Source organism: Ctenopharyngodon idella, chromosome 4, assembly GCF_019924925.1.
Source record: "Ctenopharyngodon idella isolate HZGC_01 chromosome 4, HZGC01, whole genome shotgun sequence".
In the NCBI taxonomy this organism is placed as follows: Eukaryota; Metazoa; Chordata; class Actinopteri; order Cypriniformes; family Xenocyprididae; genus Ctenopharyngodon; species Ctenopharyngodon idella.
The window spans coordinates 2529396-2548896 of NC_067223.1; the positions used below are offsets into that span (position 1 = coordinate 2529396).

The 19501-nt window shown below is 38.0% G+C and overlaps 1 protein-coding gene across 34 annotated transcripts in view; it reads left to right on the forward strand.

The window, feature by feature from the left end:
- Positions 1–19130, forward strand: part of celf2 (cugbp, Elav-like family member 2) — a 156984-nt gene extending 137854 nt beyond the window's left edge. For 6 of the 34 annotated variants that reach the window (XM_051891341.1, XM_051891351.1, XM_051891331.1 and 3 more), the window contains 5 exons: positions 3083–3217; positions 5364–5489; positions 9187–9384; positions 10610–10753; positions 12357–19130. In XM_051891341.1, the coding sequence (XP_051747301.1) occupies positions 3083–3217; positions 5364–5489; positions 9187–9384; positions 10610–10753; positions 12357–12484 (731 nt within the window). In that variant the 3' untranslated portion in view covers positions 12485–19130. The remainder of the gene's footprint in view (positions 1–3082; positions 3218–5363; positions 5490–9186; positions 9385–10609; positions 10754–12356) is intronic. The other 28 variants (XM_051891355.1, XM_051891362.1, XM_051891364.1 and 25 more) reach the window with 16 other exon arrangements.
- The last annotated feature ends 371 nt before the right edge of the window (positions 19131–19501 follow it).

Genomic DNA, 19501 nt, shown 5'->3' on the forward strand with positions numbered 1-19501 from the left:
GGAAAGTGAAATATTTATAGCACACGGTCTTGCCTAATTGCAGCTGCTAAGGATGAAAGAAAGAGAACATATTAGCATCTAAAATGGCTTACAGTGTGTGTAGGATGAGTGCCTTTATCTCCTAAAGCCTTCCCCCTGACAACAGTTTTGCACACCAGAGAGTGGCTTCCTCATTAATGTAGGCTCTTGTGGAGAGGGTGAGCAGGACTGTGGTGTTTTTGTTTACCATTATGAAGAGAGTCCTGGAAGCTCTCGTTTAAGTTCAGCAGTACATCTGTGACAGCCTCTCAGCGAGAATGAAGTTCACATTGAGCCAAACCAGCGGCAGCTGCCACCACACAATTAAAGAGCGAAAAATTCCCACATTACCATAACAATAGCATCTTCTGGACCTCATTTTTAAGGCAATATAATCACCAAAAACAGCTTAGTTGAGACTTTTAATAAAACTGGTTTATTTGCGGAAAATAATGGGAGTTGGTCACGCATGATGGATGAAGTAGTTTGTTATTATACTTACAGATTATATACAGAAATGTTTCAGTGCTGAATTAATGGAATGGTTCAACTAAAAAGAAAATTCTGTCATTTGCTCATTCCAAACATGTATGACTTATTTTCTTCTGTGAAACAGAAAGGAAGACATTTTTCATGTCCAAGCTGCTCTTTTCCATACAATGGAAAAATATAGAACGTTGTTCTGTGCATACATTGTACATTTAAATATGTTGTATCACCAAGTTCAACCAGTGATATTTGATTTTGCTGATGCCAAATTTGGATGTGACACATCTTGATGTTTTACTTCAGCACAAATGAACCAAACTCAACCAAACTTCTAAGTACAAAGTAGTAATCGCCATGGCCCAGTGGTTGGCGTAGATCAGGGGTTGTCCAGTCCTGCTCCTGGATGGCCACTATCCTGCAGAGTTTAGCTCTAATACTGAAACACACCTGAACCAACTAATCAAGGTCTTCAGGATTACTAGAAACTGTGTGTTGGACATCGCTGCATGCTCCAGACATGTTAAGCTGTGAAGCTCATGAAAGAGATGCAGGTTTGAATTTGATTTGCGTCATCCCTCATTTCTTCCTCTATACTTTTTTGTTCTTTTCTATTGTCTAGTGGCACAACGCCCCAAAATTAAAAACTTCAAAGCAGACCATTACATAATCCCAAGCCAGAAACCTGCTCAATATGACCAGATAAACATATCAGTCTGTTTGAGACACTACTTGAAGTGCGAATCGACAGGAGCTCTCAAACTCAACAGGATTTGAAGACTTTTCTCGGCTGAATTGTGAAATCTTTGGACCCCTCCATCTGTCGCCTGGCAACCGTCTATGATTGGCAGCCGATATATACAGCTGACATCTGCTGTGTCTGTGCTGTGGGTGGAGTTACGAGCCATAAGGAGCTCCATTACACATGATGAACATTCAGCGAGAGCCAGCATCACCTCTTTCCTGACACCTCTCTCTTCGCTCGGTCCGCAGAGAGTGTGAACATACTGCATGGATGGATCTCTCTCTCACACACACACACACACACACACACACACACACACACACACACACACACACACACACACTAGCAGAAGTGCCCTTCTCAACCACAGAATTCACATTGTGCCAAATACCCAATGCCCATTTTTTACACTTATGTGCCAAAAACTCAAAATGGTTTCTTTTCCGCTTTATTCAGAAGCACAAAGGCGGTCATAAAGCCCTCAATTTCAGAGTCCATTTCTGTCGTAACCTCTCTTTTTGACCTCCCAACACTGCACTTTCTCCTTCAATGACAGCTTTTCTAGCTTCTTTTATAGTTTATACTATTCAAGCTTGGAGTTATAAAGCATAAAATCAGAAGTGACCTATTTAATTGACCTTTAACATTCCTGGTCTTATTGTAAACAATTTTTCAAAAGAATTACAACTTTTTACCTTCGTAATCTTGAATTAAAATGTAATAACTAAAACTACTTTTGTTTCGGGGTGACATCACAAATCTTTTCCTTCAGACCACCTATATTGAGGCCACTTTTAACAGGTCCTGCCCGACTTTGTCTCTTAATTTTTTCTTGAGAGCCATTTCACGCTGACTTTAAATCTGCTGTTTAGGACCTGCAACACGTTACGGATTCATCTCTGCCCTTATATCTTGACCTGGGCTTTGTTTTGCAATTAGAGGTAGATTTCCTACCTCTAATCACCTTCTGTGATGTGCTAATTAGACTCTTAATGCACTTCTCTTGCTTGCTCAGTGGATCGGGAGGGCAGACAACCGTGGCGTCCCCAGAGCACTGTCTGACCAATCCAAATTACATGCCACTGCTGTCTAAAGGGAGAAGGCTGGAAAAACAAAGTCTTTTTTTTTTTTTCCACGATGGCTTTGGATTCTGTATTTGAGTCCTTGCTTTCAATCTTGCCGTCACTTGTACGTGGAATCTATGAGACTGTAGGGTGTCCCATTTTTAAATTTTCAGAAGGGTGCTCACAATCTTCCCTCATTGCGCATTTCATCAAGCCAACATGGCAATATATGGGGAATTCGCCACCAAATTTTGGACTTGTAGGAGGGCGGTATTTTGCGGCAAGGCCTATAATTCTCTTGTGCACTTCCACAACAAACCAAATGCTGCAATTCTGAAGTCTCTTGTGTCTCTTGTACGTGTTTCTCTCTCTGTGTGTGTGCGTGTGCCTCCTCATAGTATAGAGAATATACATTTTGCGTGTATATACGACACATGCTGTACATTTTTTCTCTTGTCCCACTTCCAATCTCTGTCCTTCTTGGCTGCGAGCCACTTCCCGCAGTGTGTTGGCGTCATGGCCACTGCATGTAGTCGTGCCCCCAAACACGCTAATCTAGAGTCACCTTTAGAGTTTCTTCTTAGGTAGATGCACCAGAGCCCACACATAGAATCGGATCTTCTGTACCAAATGCCTCTACACACAGCTCCACTAACACTTGTACACAAGACATGCACTCGTAGAGCATTCTGTAGAACATGTGTAGTTCCTTTAGTTTAGCATTGACAAAACACATGCACGCAGACATTGACGCTTTCTCTTTCTTCAGGTATGAATGCTCTGCAGTTGCAGAATCTGGCCACTCTAGCAGCAGCAGCGGCTGCAGCGCAGAGTTCGGCCAGCCCGTCCACCGCTAGCGCCCTGACCTCCAGCACAGGGTCCCTGGGAGCCCTGGCCAGCCCAGGTAACCAGAGGCTGTCCCATCATCATCATCATCATCTTCGATAGCGGTATCATTTCCACCACAGAGTCGTTGTCCCTTCATTTGTTGTAGTCGAGTTCATTATTCTCTTCGATGTTTGAATGTCCTTCATCATAATTCTTTTATCTTAAGTTTTCATGTTGTGTGTGTGTTGTGTGCGTAGTTCCTTGGCACCGTCCATCATGGTCATCATCATCGTGTTTGAGAGAGTGTGTCGATATGTGTGGCGTTAAGCTGTTGTGCTCCGTGGCTTTAACCGTGCTCCACTCATTTTGGAAAAGTTGACATGTGAAAGCAGGAGAGACATTAGTGTGACACTTGGTTCTATGGTTAGATTAGCTTCTTTGTGTCTCGCTTGAAAATTTCTTTCAAACTTGCATAAATGCAAAAGAAGCAGAGGGATAAGGTTCTATATGCTTCAGAGTTCTTTTGTTTCGAGGGATGTTTTGTTTGCATTTTATTGCTCTTTTCTGAAAACATTATCATCTTCATCATCTTCATGATTCCAATAATCTTCATTGTTGTGGATGACTCTTATCTTCTCTTTTTTCTGCAATTTTAACCCATTTCCTTTAGGAATCAATAAAGTATCATGGCCATCCATCAATCTTATCCACTTTATTAGAACTGCATGATATAGCAAAAAAACAAAAACAAAAACCCTCAATATTTTTCAGTCTTTTGATGATATTCAATGTCATAATAGGGTGGGGGTTTTTTTACTAAAAAATTATTGAAGTACATAAATATTGCAAAAAATGAAATAATTGGTAAATAATCAATAGATGTTTTCCACACTTTCCACAAGGAAGAATCACATTTATTTTCATTTGCATGCATCAGTATCTAAAAATACACAATAATAAACAGCAGTATTTACTTATATCTACAAATAAATTCACTAAAACATTTTAATACATGAAAAGTGAATTGTGAGTTTTGATTTGACAGACTGTTTCAACTGATTCACAAAAATGAATCAAACTTACCAATGGAAACAGCATTACAAAAGTTTAAATCAGCCACTATATATATAAAAAAAAATCTTTGTTGACACAAGATAAGGAAGGATTGCAAATTTAGTCTAATGATACCCTTTTTAGGAAACTTAATGGGCAAATAAATTAGGCAGCGGCAATAGGTGCTATTTACACTAAGTGAAAATAGCATATTTTCTTAGCGATAGATGCTATTTACATCTCAAAGTGCAAATAGCTGTAAATGCTATTTACACTAAGTAAAAATAGCAATATATTCTATTTACACTAAGTGACAATAGCAGCATTTTTTTAGCGATATGTTATTTACACTAGCTGAAAATAGCGATAGATTCTATTTATACCATGTAAAAGTATCAGTTCTTTGCAATAAGAGTAAATAGTAATTAGATGCTATCTGTACTTTATATTGGCAGATACTATTTGCATCTCAGTATTTTTGTAGATTAACAGGATGCAATAATATAATAGAGTGTAAATGATTATATATTTATTAAAATTATTAAATGGATGTTGCCTTATTTGGAGAATAAAAACCTATCCTAACTCTACCCAATTAACACTTTTAATATTATTAAACACTTGTTCGCTTTTTATTTACACTTTTAGAACATTATTTAAATTTTTATTGAAAATAAATGCGAGCTCGGCAAAAGGCGGATTTGAACCGGCGTCGATCGCGCTGTGAGCCCTACTCACTACTGCTGCGCTACTGCAAATGTTGAATTCCATGTGTCTTTTTTAAAACTTGAGTGGTCCAACCAGACATTGGTGGGCAGAGCTAGTGTAAATAGTATTTGCCAACAAGGGATGCTATTTGCACTTAGTGTAAATAGACAAATTATTGCAATATTCACAACGTTGCTTAATTTTATATTGCCGTCAAAGTTGCTGTTAGTATATCATGAATATTCAATATATCGCCCAGCGCTGGCATTTATCAATGAATCAATCAATCACTCATCCATGCATCCTTCCCTCTGTGCACCTTCACCAAAGCTTTCATGTATGTATCTTTAGCCATTTCAGTATCATATGCGACTGTATGTGTACAATCAAACATCTCTCTTTTTCTCTCTTCCATTTCTCCACCTGTCTCTCCTTCCTGCTCTGTCTGTCTTTCCCCACAGCAGGTTCCACGGCTAACTCCAGCGCGGGTGCGATGGGTTCCCTGGGTTCTTTGGGCACACTGCAGGGTCTGGCCGGGGCCACCGTGGGCCTCAATAACATAAATGCACTAGCAGGTAGCGTCAACAGTGAGTACTACCGTCCATCGGCCTCTCCATCCCAATCCATACAACATCATCTCATACCAGCTGCCCACTGCTCATAGAGATGCCCGCAGTCTCCCAAACACACACATAGAGAAAGTTTTTTTTAATATATATTTTTTAAATACTCTGAACTTACACCAACTAAAGCAAGGGCATCTCTCTGGGCTTCAGTGAGAGTTTGTTGGGTGAATCTTTCACATTAAGTCCTGCTAATATATTGAAACTGTGTGTGTGATTTGTAAAATGCCTCATTGTTAAATCAAATCAGATCTGATAAAATTCATTTCCTAAGTCAAAACAAATGTAGCCCATCCCTTGTAGTTGTGAGTGTGTTTGCAGCAATCGGCCACATCTCCACACATTCTCACACGCTAACACACCGCTAAACCATTGCTCTGGGTGTTTCTATAGACGTGCAATTGTTTTGTCGCTATTGTGTGTGTATGTTGTGTATATGTGTCTGTTTTATGTAAGGCTTTGAATGATTTTAGACTAGTCTTATCCATGAAGGGATAGAAGATGCTGTCCGACATGTGTACTCAAAAGATAGTTCACCCAAAAATGAAAACAAGTCAGTCTTCTGTGGAACACAAAAGAAAATGCTTTGAAAAATGTTCTTTTCATATAGTGAAAGTTAATGGGGTCCAGTGTTGCTTTGGTCCCTATTGACATTCATTGTATGGAGAAAAATGAACAAAGAATATCATTTTGTGTTTTACAGAAGAAAGAAGGTCATATAGGTATGGAACAGTATGAGGGTGAGTAAACGATGACAGAATGGTCATTTCAAGGGTTAGTTAAAAAAAAATTGTCGCCAATCAATCACCCATATGTCGTTCCAAACCTATAAAACTTTTTGTTCGTCTTAGAAACACAAGATATTTTTAATGAAACCTGGTAGATTTCTCTCCCTCCATTGAAAGTCCATTCCACCAAAGCTTCAAAAAGTACATAAATATATTTAAAGCAATCCATAAAGTAAAAATTTCAAGTAAAAGTAATCTATAAAAGCCCCAATGCTTCAAACGAAGTCGAAGATCGAACTGATGTGACGTAATTTTGAACAAAATCAGGCCAAAACGAAGTTCGTTTTGTGTTCGTTTTGGGCGTTCGAAATGGCTAACCAAAGCGAACTCTCAGGAAAAGTTCGCTCCAGCTACAAAACACGTTCGTACTACCATTGGTCCGTGACGATAACGTAATAGGAGGTGTGAGCTGAGGCACCGCCTTCTTTCACGCGGAACTCTTCTCGGACTCATTTCACGTGTTGAGTCCATCGAGGTAAGATCTCTGCGGGTGAAAACATGAACACACTGGATAGCCGCTTTATAGTAGAAAATGAAGTTGTGCTTCTGATGAAATGAGGCACTGACACTGTTTTTCATGTTTGATACTGTAAATCTGCTTGCTTTTAAGCAATCTATTGAATAAAATGCCATATAAATAAACGTGACATGACTTTACTGGAGTGCTAATTTGCAGAGCTTGTGCAAACATACCTATGTTGTTATCATCAGATGCTTTTCTTATGCTTTCTATAAAAAATGCTTGCTGTTTTCTCATTTTTGTTGTTTATTTTGTTACTGAGAGGAAAGCGCATGGCACATATTTACATATTCATCTAAACTTCGCTTTCAGCTATGTTTGATAACAGTATATCGCTGCTGTAACGAAGAACGAAAAAGAACTTCGCCATGAGAATATCGGGGCTTTAAGAATTGAGCAATTAGTCAAGATTGCTTTATATGATGAACAAATTAAACATGGGTTTTTATTCATTGACGTGCAAGAACAAATGTCATTAGTTCACAATTTTCTTTTACAATCTATTTATTACATTTTTGAAGCTTCAAAGTTTTGGTGGAATTGACTTTCAATGGAAGGACCGAAATCTCTCAGGTTTCTTTAAAAAATCTTAAATTGTTTCCAAACTCTTATGGGTCTTATGGGTTTGAAATGGCACTGTTCCTTAAGGTTAATAGTTGGCTTCTGTGGGTGTTGTGATATACACAGTAGCTGGTAAGCAGATGTTTTGCATTATAGCTGTTACCACATTGTATATTTTAGCACGACTGGAATGCTGTATTGACAAATCAGCATTCAAGACCAGAACTATTCATTTTATACTAGAATGTACCTAATGGGCGTTGCAGAAAGTAATTAGTATGAATAGGCGAGCTAAAGATCACTGTGGCCTGTGCATGTGTATATGTCAGTGTGTCGGCACGCGGGCAAAATCTCTATCTCCACCAGTGACCTTTTAGCCAGGTTTCTAGTTTTATAAATCAAGCTTTCTCCAACAGAACGCCTACAATTTAAATTCATTCAAATTACTCTCCCTCGCACATACACACACTCCCAGTGCTCATTTAAGAGGCTGTATAGTCTAATTGAATATAAAAGGTCAGTATTGTAATTATTGCTGGATAAATGAGGGAGCTGGCCGTCCAAGCACTTCGCTCATCATTTATTGTTTCCAGGCCGTCAAGCCAAAAGGCCAGTCAGTAAATACTCATGAATCAGTCTTTATAAACACACACACACACACACACACACACACTAAGGAACAATAAATATACTCTGTACACAGTACATGAACACAACTGCTTCTACACTAGCACAATTTGCTGTGTTGTTTTACATTATAAATATTGGTTGCCACAAGAGATTATATAGTTTAAAGTGTCTTTTTTTCTGATAATTTTTTGTCATAGCTACAAAAATAATGTATCTGATGGGTGGATTAAAATGGAATATCCAATTAATTTGTTAATTTAAGAAACAATTGACAGATTATTTGATTATCAAACTGATACACTAATACCCATTTAATGCAACAGACATTTGAACTCTATCACCCTGCTTAAGTACTGAGGTTTGTTACTACTGTAAGTTAAGATTCAGGGATGGAATGACAAATGTTGTTGTTTGATTCTTGCTGGAAGTGAGACATGACGTGCTTTTGGTCCATAACCATTGTGCTTTTGACCACCAAGACCCCAGGTTGCTCCATATATCAAAAACATAAGTATAAATGACCCCAGATATTTGAACTGCACTGATGCTGCCCATATGTTTACGGAAGTTACTCCCTGAAGCACGTGCATCTGTTTCTGCAGTCAGGGTTTCTGCCTTTAATAGATCCAAGGTTGCATTTGTATTTTATTAAAAGAGTTTAATGTTTTCCCCACAACCCCTTTTTAATACAGCCAAGATTGCTGATATGAATAATGAGATAATTAGATGTAGAGTTCCACTGTGTGAGGTTAAAAAGGTGATTGGTCAGATGTTTCTGTGTGTCTGAGGGTCGCCGTGGTGATCGTTTCGTGCTGCTATTGTGTCATTAGTGTGCATGTGTAGGCCGCGCTCCTCATTTGCATACACTGGTCAGTATATTATGTATCTTCTCTATCTTGTGTTTGTGTGTATGTATGTGCGAGTGGGTGCCGTTTATATGTTAATGTCCTGTGTGATGTTTTGAGTGTCCTTCGTGATTCTGCTGTTTTGACTAGCAGCATTTTTTTGTTCTACTTTCTGTTCATGTGTTGTTAAGTTTTTTTCGTGTTCTGTGTGTTTTTGTGTGTGACGTGTTGTGTTTTGTTGTAGAAACACACCCTGAGTCCAAATGCTAACGAGTAAGAGCACTTCTTTTTTCTTTATTGTTGGGTTTTATGTAAAGTTGCTCACATGCTCTCAGGTATGGCAGCTTTGAACGGCGGGCTGGGCAGTACGGGCCTGAGTAACGGGTCGGCCGGGCCCATGGACGCTCTCACACAGGCCTACTCAGGGATCCAACAGTACGCGGCTGCCGCCCTGCCCACCCTCTACAGCCAGTCCCTACTGCAGCAACAGAGCGCTGCGGGCAGCCAGAAAGAGGGTATGGACACACACACTGGGCATTGGTTACATTGGAAGTGTACAGTTAAAACTAGTTCAACTTCAGTTAAGTAGCGCAGCGGATTTGGAACTACATCAATGACAAAAGTCAAAAAAGCAAGTTGAGTTTGCATTTTTGAGGCTACAATTGAACATGGTTGTACATTTACGTAGTAAATATTTCAATTGAAAACATTTCACACTAGGGTTGTCAAAAGTATCGACTTTGGTACCAAGTCACTACTGAAATTTAAAAAATGTGACGATACCAGCATTTCCCCGTAGCATTTTGAGCACTGTTTAAACACTTCTGATTGGCCATTGTGTTCGCACGCTCAACAGATATGTCTGCAATTGGCTACAATGATCAACACTTCAAAAATACGTTGTAAATAGGCATCAATGACGCTCTTTACCAAGCGCTTACACAGATACACACGGGAGTGCTTGAAAGCAGGCGTCTATTAGCGGATCCCTAATATATCCGCTGATAGACGCCTGCTTTCAACACTCCCGTGTTTTTCTGTATAAGCGCTCTGTAACGAGCGTCATTGATATCTGTTTACAACACGTTTTTGAAGTGTTGATCATTGTAGCCAATCACAGACATATCTGTTGAGCACATGAACACAATGGCCAATCAGAGGTGGGGGGGAAATGATGGTATCGTCACATTTTTAAATTGGACTTGGTAACGAAGTCGGTACTTTTGACAACCCTATTTCACATGTAATTTAGTAATTAAAAATACAGTATATATACATCTTCAAAAGTTCAGTTTCTAAATTATTCAGTTCCAGTTTTTTTAATTATTAATTATATATTTAATAAATGATTAATAAAAAAATATTTATTACAATATTTGATTGTATTAAATTTAATGATTAATTCATTCATTCATTCATTAAAAAAATATCTGATCATCTAATAATTTTCAAGACAAGAAAATATGAACAGCTTTAAAAAATTTGGGATGGTACAAGCATAGTGTTAAGTATTAAGAGATAACTTATTTGTTGATCTCTAATATAAAATTTTATATTATTTTATAGTAAATTATATTGCTTAATATATTATAGTAAATATGATGGCCGTTTCAGATTGAATCTTATCAATGTCTTAATTTTTAATTGTTCAGTATTAGATTGACATTCCTTAATGCAACACCGTAGTTGTAGGTTCTTCACTAAACACGGACACGGGTATGTTTTGTGCGTGTGAAACAGGACCTGAAGGAGCCAACCTGTTCATCTACCACCTGCCACAGGAGTTTGGGGACCAGGACATCCTACAGATGTTCATGCCTTTCGGAAACGTAGTGTCTGCCAAAGTCTTTATCGACAAACAGACCAATCTGAGCAAGTGCTTTGGTATGAACTGACATACGAACACAGATGACAACATAGAATTTACCAGTAACAGTTATTCACTTAAGGCTTATGAAGGTGTATTTAATTTGGCATTAAACTGACTAGTTTACTACAACAATATAAAGGACTTTTTTTTTTATTTTTTTAACTATCAATTATGGTAGTAAATGCCATTATATTTATATCTATTTAAATTGTTCTGTGATCTAAATGGAGGCACAATTGTTTTATCTTTTTTCGTGCCAAATGAAATGTTTTTTTTGTTTTTTTGCATATTTGCAGCTAATTATTTGTTTTTATTTACCCTTTCACACTTAGTCTGAAATACAGTTCTGCATTTTTATTCAGGAGCCTTAAGCCTGGGACACACCAAGCTGATGGTCGTCAGTCGGGCGATGCCGGGCTGTTTTTGAGCGTTGTTTGGCTTAGTTTTTCCGGTGTTCTGCACTGTTTGCTCTAGTCAGATTCAGCATGTTGAATCGGCGTCAGCGAGACAGAGAAAAGAAAGAAAAAGAAAAAAGAAAAAGAAAGTGATGAAAGTAAGCAAAGTCATGATGGCACATACAGAAGGCTGTTATAATGTTACGTCATCTTACCTGATAGGGCTGGGACAGTGATTCGTGGATCGATTCTGATATTTTCCAAATGCATCGCAAATCGATTCTGAGCTTATTTTTTTAACAGCAGATTGTTCTCTAGGCTAGTTTTTAACCGCACGCTCAAATGCTCACGAAGTAGAGCGCTTATGAGTCTGAGAATGTACTTGCACCTCAGAATGCTTTTATGATGTGAGATTAATGTAAACAGCCCACTACAAACACCCTTGTAAAACCTTTTCGAACTTTATGAATGATTATTTTATAGAAGGTTCAAGTGGTGTGTGTAAGGAATTGGAAGGAAGTAGAGTACTACTGTTTCTAAAGCACGCAGTGCCATCTGCTGTTAAAAACTAAGCTCAAATCGATTCGAGAGAGAATCGCGATACATTTGGAAAATATCAGAATCGATCCAGAATTTTTTCTCGATTCACGATACATCAATTTATTGTCCCAGCTCTAGTACCTGAGCATTCCAATGCGCAAATATTTTCATAATAACATGAGCCGACTGGAATGAAGAAAGTGATCAGCTTGATTGATATTCAAAATGGTAAGCAAGCGCTGCTTTGTTTACGGTTTGTATATTTGCAGTCCTAGTTTCGCTTTCCCTTTTTGAATGAGAAAATAGACTATTGATAACTGCTTATATAGACAGATATTTCCTTACACACAGGCGCAGAACACACGTGCTAGATGACAGTCGCCACTAGTCCTTTTGGTGTGTTCAAGCGCAGCTTTTGGCCGAGATACAGCCGACGAGAGGCGACAACACAGTCAGCTTTAGTCGCCGCTAGTTCTTTGACGTTGGCTTGGTGTGTCCTGGGCTTTATACTCCATTCTCAGTGTGAATAGTTTTGGATTTTTTTAATTTAGTTTCAAATTTATGGTCTATTTCATGCTGTTGTTTAGTTGCGTTGGACATGGCACGCCAAAAACATGACTTCATTACAATCGAAAGACATTGTGCTATTCATATATCCTTTTCTCCTTTTCCTCTATCGCAGGTTTCGTCAGTTATGACAATCCTGTGTCAGCGCAGGCCGCCATTCAGGCAATGAACGGGTTTCAGATCGGCATGAAGCGTCTCAAAGTCCAGCTCAAGCGCTCGAAGAACGACAGCAAACCGTACTGATCTTAGCACTAGGGCCTCTCTCATGTTACACTGCTAGGGTAAGTCCCCACTGCTGCCACGGTTACCAAACTGGGACTCCGGGGGGAGGGGGTGCACGAGGGGGGGAGTTTCACCCTTTGACCACCAGAGGGAGCCACTCTCCCATAACCTTCTTTTCAGCTTTTTTTAATTAATAACAGTATTATTATTATTTTGTCTCCTTTTTTCCACATGAACGCTTCCATTTCCGCCATTTTTTTGTATGACTTGCGATGAATGAACAGCTATTATTGGTATTTTTTATTTTTCCTTTGGGTCATGTGTAAACTATTTGATTTTTTTTTAAAGTAAATATTTATACAGTGGCTATTTCATTATATGACGATAACAACAGCAGAAAGGAACGATGTATAAAGTATTATTTGTTTCTCTTTGTGAACCTGAGGCTTGTAAGGACAAGTAGAGAAGGTTCCGATATGATTAAAGCACCAATATGCACATTAACCTTTGCCCTTTGGCCTCTGGTGTCGGTTCAGGGCTTTGCTGCTCCTTCGAACCCTTGGCCCACTGGCACTAGAGAGGAAAGGGTTAAACCCGCTGTGGCCTCTCTGTAGTCAACGGCAACAACTGCCTAAACAGCTTCCTCAACAAATACTTGCCGTCAAATGTTCAGTGATTTTTTTTTTTCATTCATTTTTTTGTCAGAAAGGTTTTTTTTAGTTGTTGGTTTTTATTTGTTTGTTTGTTTGTTTGGTTTCTTTTTGAAGAAAAAAATGAGTCCGACTTTTACGCGTCAGATAATTGTGGTCTTCGTCCAACTGAATTTGTGTAGAGCATTAAAAAAAGATTTTGATCTGTCGATGGTTTAAAAGAATAAAGCATTCTAGGTTCTATGTGAAGGGGTGGGGAACTGAAAACTTGATGTTTATCGAAAAGAAAAAAAATCTTAAATTGCAGAAAGCCACAGGCCTGTAAATTTTATTTGTAAAAAAATGCAGTTCTATTTTTATACAAAATTTCTACTGCCTCTGAAGTAAAGGACTTTATTTATTATCTTTTAAGTTATTGGGTTTGGAAAGTCGTGCTCTCTCTATCCTGAGCCTCGTCCGGTAGTCTTCTTAAACCACACAATCTGTGTGACGAGATCACGTACAAAACCCCTCGTTTTCTTTCTTTCTTTCTTCCTTTCTCTCTCTCACCATTTCCCACAATCCCATCTGTCACGTCCCCATCATATCTCTGTCTCGACTCTCTCTTCCTCTTCTCTCTTTGGTCATAAGTAGTGGCACTTCATAAGTAAAATCTCTCTTTTTCGTTTCATTTCGTTTCGTACTGTTTGGTTTTTGTTCGTACGCTCCAAAAACAAAAAACAAAAAACAAAACTGAATAGTTTCTCCCAAACGGCAATCCATCTGCGGTCTTGGATCGGACCAAGATGGATACTTTTGGGTGTGTGTGTGTGTGTGTCTGTATGGAGGAGATGGAGTGTGTGTTTGTACTCTGTGTGTGAGCGAGTGCCTCATTTACATGTACGTGTTGGCAATCTATTCCAATTGTGTGTATTTGTACGATAAAAAAGAAAACAGTTAAAAATGCTAATGTGATGTTGGTGAAACGCTGGTTAATAGCGCTGCTGCTGATTGTTTGTTTGTTTGTTTGTTTGTTTTGTTTGTTCGTTTGTTGTTCTCATGGTTTAATGATGTTAGTTGTGTGCCGGAGCTGTGTGTGTAACTCTCCTCTCCCGTTTTCTTCCCTAGAACTCATCTCCATGACTCTATGCTCATCGTTTGCCTAGCATGTCTACGTGGCGTACAAAAAAAAAAGTCTCATCGTCCCGTCATTGTTTCTGATGTCTTTCTGAGTTCTCCTGCTCATAATCTGGTCTCCTTTTACTGATCTTTGTACTTTGATCTTAGCCTTGGATTTGAAATTTTTCGCATGTGACCTCATTTTGAGCTTTTTTCCTGTTTTTTTGTTTTGTTTTTTGTTTTTGATTTAACTGGTGAGGGAGGGAGCGAGGGAGGGAAGGAAGGAAGGGAGGAAAGACAAAAAAAAAACAGTAATAATAATAATGTGAAAACGCTGCATTCACACTCTAGAGACAGAGTATATTTACTAACATAACCAGAGCATCATTTTAAGAAAACAGAAAAAAAAACCTAAAAAAAAAAAAAATTCCTGTGGCAAAACAATTACGAATATTTGCGTTTGACTTTTTTCTTTGTTTTTTATTCGTCAGATTGTTTTTTTTTTCTCTCTCTCTCTCTTTATGTTGTTTTTTTTTTCATTCATTTAAAGTAAACTTGAACGTTCAATACAGGGATTGGCGTTGGGACTTACTGTCGGCAACACTCTTATTTTGAGGCCTGCCGTAAGAAACCCTCGCTGGTTTCTAAACGAATAGACTACTTCCACGCAGTTTTAATAAAAAAAATAAAAAAAAAGCTGCCTGATCGATATTAGAATCTCTCAGAGCTTGCTCGTGGTTTTTACATTTTTCAGGCAGTGTAAAGTTTTTTGATAAGGCCATTTTAAGTGGCTTGATTTCTCATTAAAGTCTATATAAAACCACTTTTTTCTAGAGTAGTAAAGGTATTAAGAAAAAAAACACACACATACACACACACACACACACAAGATTGCCCTGTTTGGGGGGAATGCTACCTACGTGTCACACCTTTTGCTGAACTGACTTACAGTTAGACAATCCGTGGTTTAAATGCACATGAAATGACCTATATTTTATACTGTTTAAATGTATAGAGGAAAAAAAAACAGAGTTTGTGTAACCCGCGGTCCCGTCGGTGCTTTTCGTGGATAAAGTCGTGGTTTCATCAAGTCTAACAGTCTTATTTGTCTCATGTTTTTAAAGAGAAGACTAAAAATCAATTTACTTGAACAATAGACAAAGCCTTTCATAAGTACTATTACTACTACCTTTTTTGTTTGGTTTATTGTTTTTTTTTTCTTTCCTTTTTTTTTTTTGTTTGTTTGCTTTTTTTTTTTTTTTATAGGAGTCCCTCTTTGCTAAATTTCTTGTTGGGTAATTAGCTATATAAAAATTATTAAAAGTTACAGTGTCGGCTTGTGAAGCATCTATGTCATTATATTATTTTATTTCTATTGTGGGAAACAATATTTAGATGTGTTATGTTGTTCAGCAAAATGTGATTTTTTTTTTCTTATAAAGAAAAAACAAGATGAGTGGAATTTAGTGCCAAATTCTGACGGTACATCCTGCCTACAGCTTCAGTGTTTTACTTGTGAAATTATTTGATAACATGGGTATTTTATTACGTAAGTGTTTTGTATGGAACCCTCATATTTAAAGATATAGATTTAAAAAAGGTTGTTAACTTGCTCTTCTGTGGTCTTGTTGCCTGAAAATGTTCATGTTTTTGCTTTTCTTTATTTTTTTCTTTATTTGTAAAGATGTAAAAAGTGCCCATGTGTCATAATCACTCTCACAAGCACACACACACACACACACACACACACACACACAAACATACACACACACACACACACACACACAGGTAAGCACATACGCATGCACGCATACACACACCTGTGCTAAAGGTTGACCTCACAACCCTCTTTTCTTTGAAGGTGTGTGTATGTGAGCCCCTGAGATTGAGTCTCAGCAGTTCTCCTTACACACACACACATACACAAACACACGCACATACACACACACACACACACACACAGATTAAGGGTCCACTTACGCCACAGAAGGCCCAAATTTCACAGGACAAATTCATCCGCTACATGTTTGTCAGTGAACAATTTGTGTGATGGGACAAAATATTGATGCATTTATGTGAATTGTGAATCAGGCGTTGAACTTTTGACCATCATGATATAATACAGGGCCATCGCGACAGCCTCTTTACACACATAATCATTACACAAAAGCTGATCTGTGTTCCTCTACGTTAAATTCTAAACGTCTCAGTGTAGTCTCGCTTTCTGCTGCCTTTATCAGGACTATTTTACGTTCGTAGAACAACCAAAACTCCGTCCTGATGCCAAAGTAGTTCAACGTGATCCGCAGTGTTCAATAGCGCCTGTAGCACTTTGCTGTAAACGTTTACACATCGTTCAAACGGCCCATAAAAAAATATTGTTTACAAACGTAGTTTACAGGCAGCCCCCTCAAACCAGTTTACTTCACTCTATAGCACTATTTTATACCCAAGCTCTGCCGTTGCCTTAACACGTTGATCAGTATTAATGGGCTGGAATACATTGCTGCACATTTAAAATGTGTGCCAAGGGTGTGTGTGTGTGTGTGTGTGTGTGTGTGTGACTGTGTACAGGTGTGTGTGCTATGATTGGTTGTTCGTTGTCTATTCGTCCACGTTATTTCTCTTTAGCCAAAACTGGATCTGCAAAAAATTGTGTCAGTTAAAACACAACAAAAGAACTCGTTTGTTTAAAAAAAAAATAAATTTCCGTACAAACAGAACAAATTTTTGTAAAATCATTCTTACGTGAATTACTATATATGTGCACAAAGAATTCGTATAATTTGTTCGTAAACATGTTTAAGTAAAATTTTAAAGAGAATTTTGGCACATGAGAACTATTTATTTATTTATCATTCTTGGGTGACCTATGACCATTTTTAAGTATTGTCGCACACATGCAGAAGGAATTTGTGTAAAAATATTGTTAATCGTTGCACATGAACAAACTGTTCTTGAAACTACACTGTAAAAAATCAAAAGCTGAGACAACCAGCTGCATGAGATTTTTGAGTTCTCTCAACTTGTAAATTGAACTTGTTATACAACAAGAAGTTGAAAGAACTCAAAAATCTCCTCCAGCTGGTTGCCTTAAAACTTTTAAGTTTTCTTAACTACATTTTTTTTTACAGTGTACCTGAACTGTTACCTGACCTATGGGCATTGTTGCGCACAAGAAAATTTGATGTTTGTACAACTGCGATAATTTATGTATGAATGGTTTAACGAATGGTTTATACGGAAATTAGCTCTGTTCGTGTTTCACGATTGAGGCCTGTAATTGGAAATACGTTTTCCTATAATTTACCCCTTAATGCGTATGTTACATATTGGGAAGTTCGAGTCGGTCAGTTTATGATATACTGCTCTCTTTGCCAAATAGTATAACCACTAGCACAAACACAAAAGCACATGCGCATTAGCACACGCAGTATTAAAACTGACGACTTCTTATGCTTACCTAGTACAAACAGTCAAGATGATAGAATTGCTGCTTAACCCTCCCATAAAGTTGTTGAAAACTTTGCTCGCAAGACCGAGTTCTAAGCGGCATGTAGGGAATTATAATTATGCTAAATTTTTTGTGGAATGCATCTTGTTTGACCTCATTTTATTCGTTTGACTTGATGTAATATCACTCTATAATGAACTGCCGTTCGACTTAAGTGTTTTTACCTCAGCTCAGCGCAGAAATATGGATATTCGGTTATTTCCATCTCGGCGTTCGACTTCGTTTACCACAATCAACTTCAGACAAACAGGGTAAGCATTCACGGCCAGCACAATTTCACACACACACACACACATACACACACACACACACACACACACACACACATTTGTTAGATGTTTAGTAAAGCACAAACTCACAGGAGTTCTCGCTGAGACTCTTCACTCAGGGGTTTTACGCACCACACGCATCTGAAATCTGTTTGTTGTTTCTTTTGTTTCTTTCTTTCTCTTAAGTGCTATTTAACAAGTGTATTTTAAAGAAAAAAAGATGTGTAGTTTCTTTGCATTTTGGCTTCCGTCAAGTTTTTTGGAAATGTATGTGTTTATCTAATGTGCCGTAACAAAAGCTTGTCGTCTGTAGATTAATATCATTTTGTTTGATTCTAAAAAGATTTAAATAGTTTTAAGTATTGTCTTGAGAAAAGCCAAAGTCAATGCATTTCAGTGGATTATGTAAGCGTGATACATGTTTGTTTGACAACACTTTGAAAATCTGTCATTGGATGGGAATTTAAAAAGTACAAAAAAAGCAGGCTTTCCTATTTCTATCACTGATTGTACTTATGCCTTTTGTACCAGTGGAACTTTTTATACTGGCAATTAAAGGAAAAGAAAAAAAAACTATCCGACAGGCTGCACGGCCCCAGCCAGGGGCCGACAGCGACTGGTTCCCGAGTTTGATTTCTAGTTGGCGTCCAGAACGTTAGGTTTTGATATAAAGATTTTCTAGGAGAACTTTGGCTTGGTATCTTTAGCCTCCTCTTCTTTATTCTTCACATCGATATTTGCTTTCATGTTTTCTTTGGTTCATTTCCTTTTTCGGAAAGAGGGTCGGGGAGTTTTCCTTTTGGCTTATAAATACGTAATGCGGTTTGTCTTTACAAAGAGTCTTTACAACAGCGGTAAGTTTCATTTAGTTAAGTATTGTGCAGTCACCATGATAAAGACGATTAGACGATTTAGAAGTATTTAGTCACCTTCAGTGGATAAATGTATTAGTTTGACAAACAAGATAAAAGTAATTTGAGGACTTTGCTTTTAGCTGTTTAGATTTTTCTGGTTTCTCTGTCTTTGCTGTTAACCTAACTGTGTAGCTGGAACAGTCAGACTTATTTTTGTAAATGTATGTTCTTGTGTGATGCAGTTTTTTGCCTCTGTCTCCGATATTAAACCATTTTTCCTAATACTCGTCTCTTTCTCTGTGGCGTGGTGTTCCAGTACCTGTCCAATGTTGTACAAATGTTCACGCAACCCTCCGGTGTTTCACGTCTCTTTTCTATCTCCCTTTTCACTTTCTTTTTTCTGTACCGTTTGTTTCTTGGATATTTGGTTTTTTCCTTTATTTACATTGCAATTAATTTCAGTCTCATCACCAAACATGGTAAATATACATAAAGATTTATATATGTATATTTCTGTGCAGCCCAACTTGCTGTAACAGTAGATGGACAGCCGTTCCGTGCTCTTTTTATAAAATACCCCGGCCTTCTGGTTTTGTAATATTTGACCCCAAAGCGAAGAACTGGAAAAGTTAAAATTGTAAAAATTGACCCAT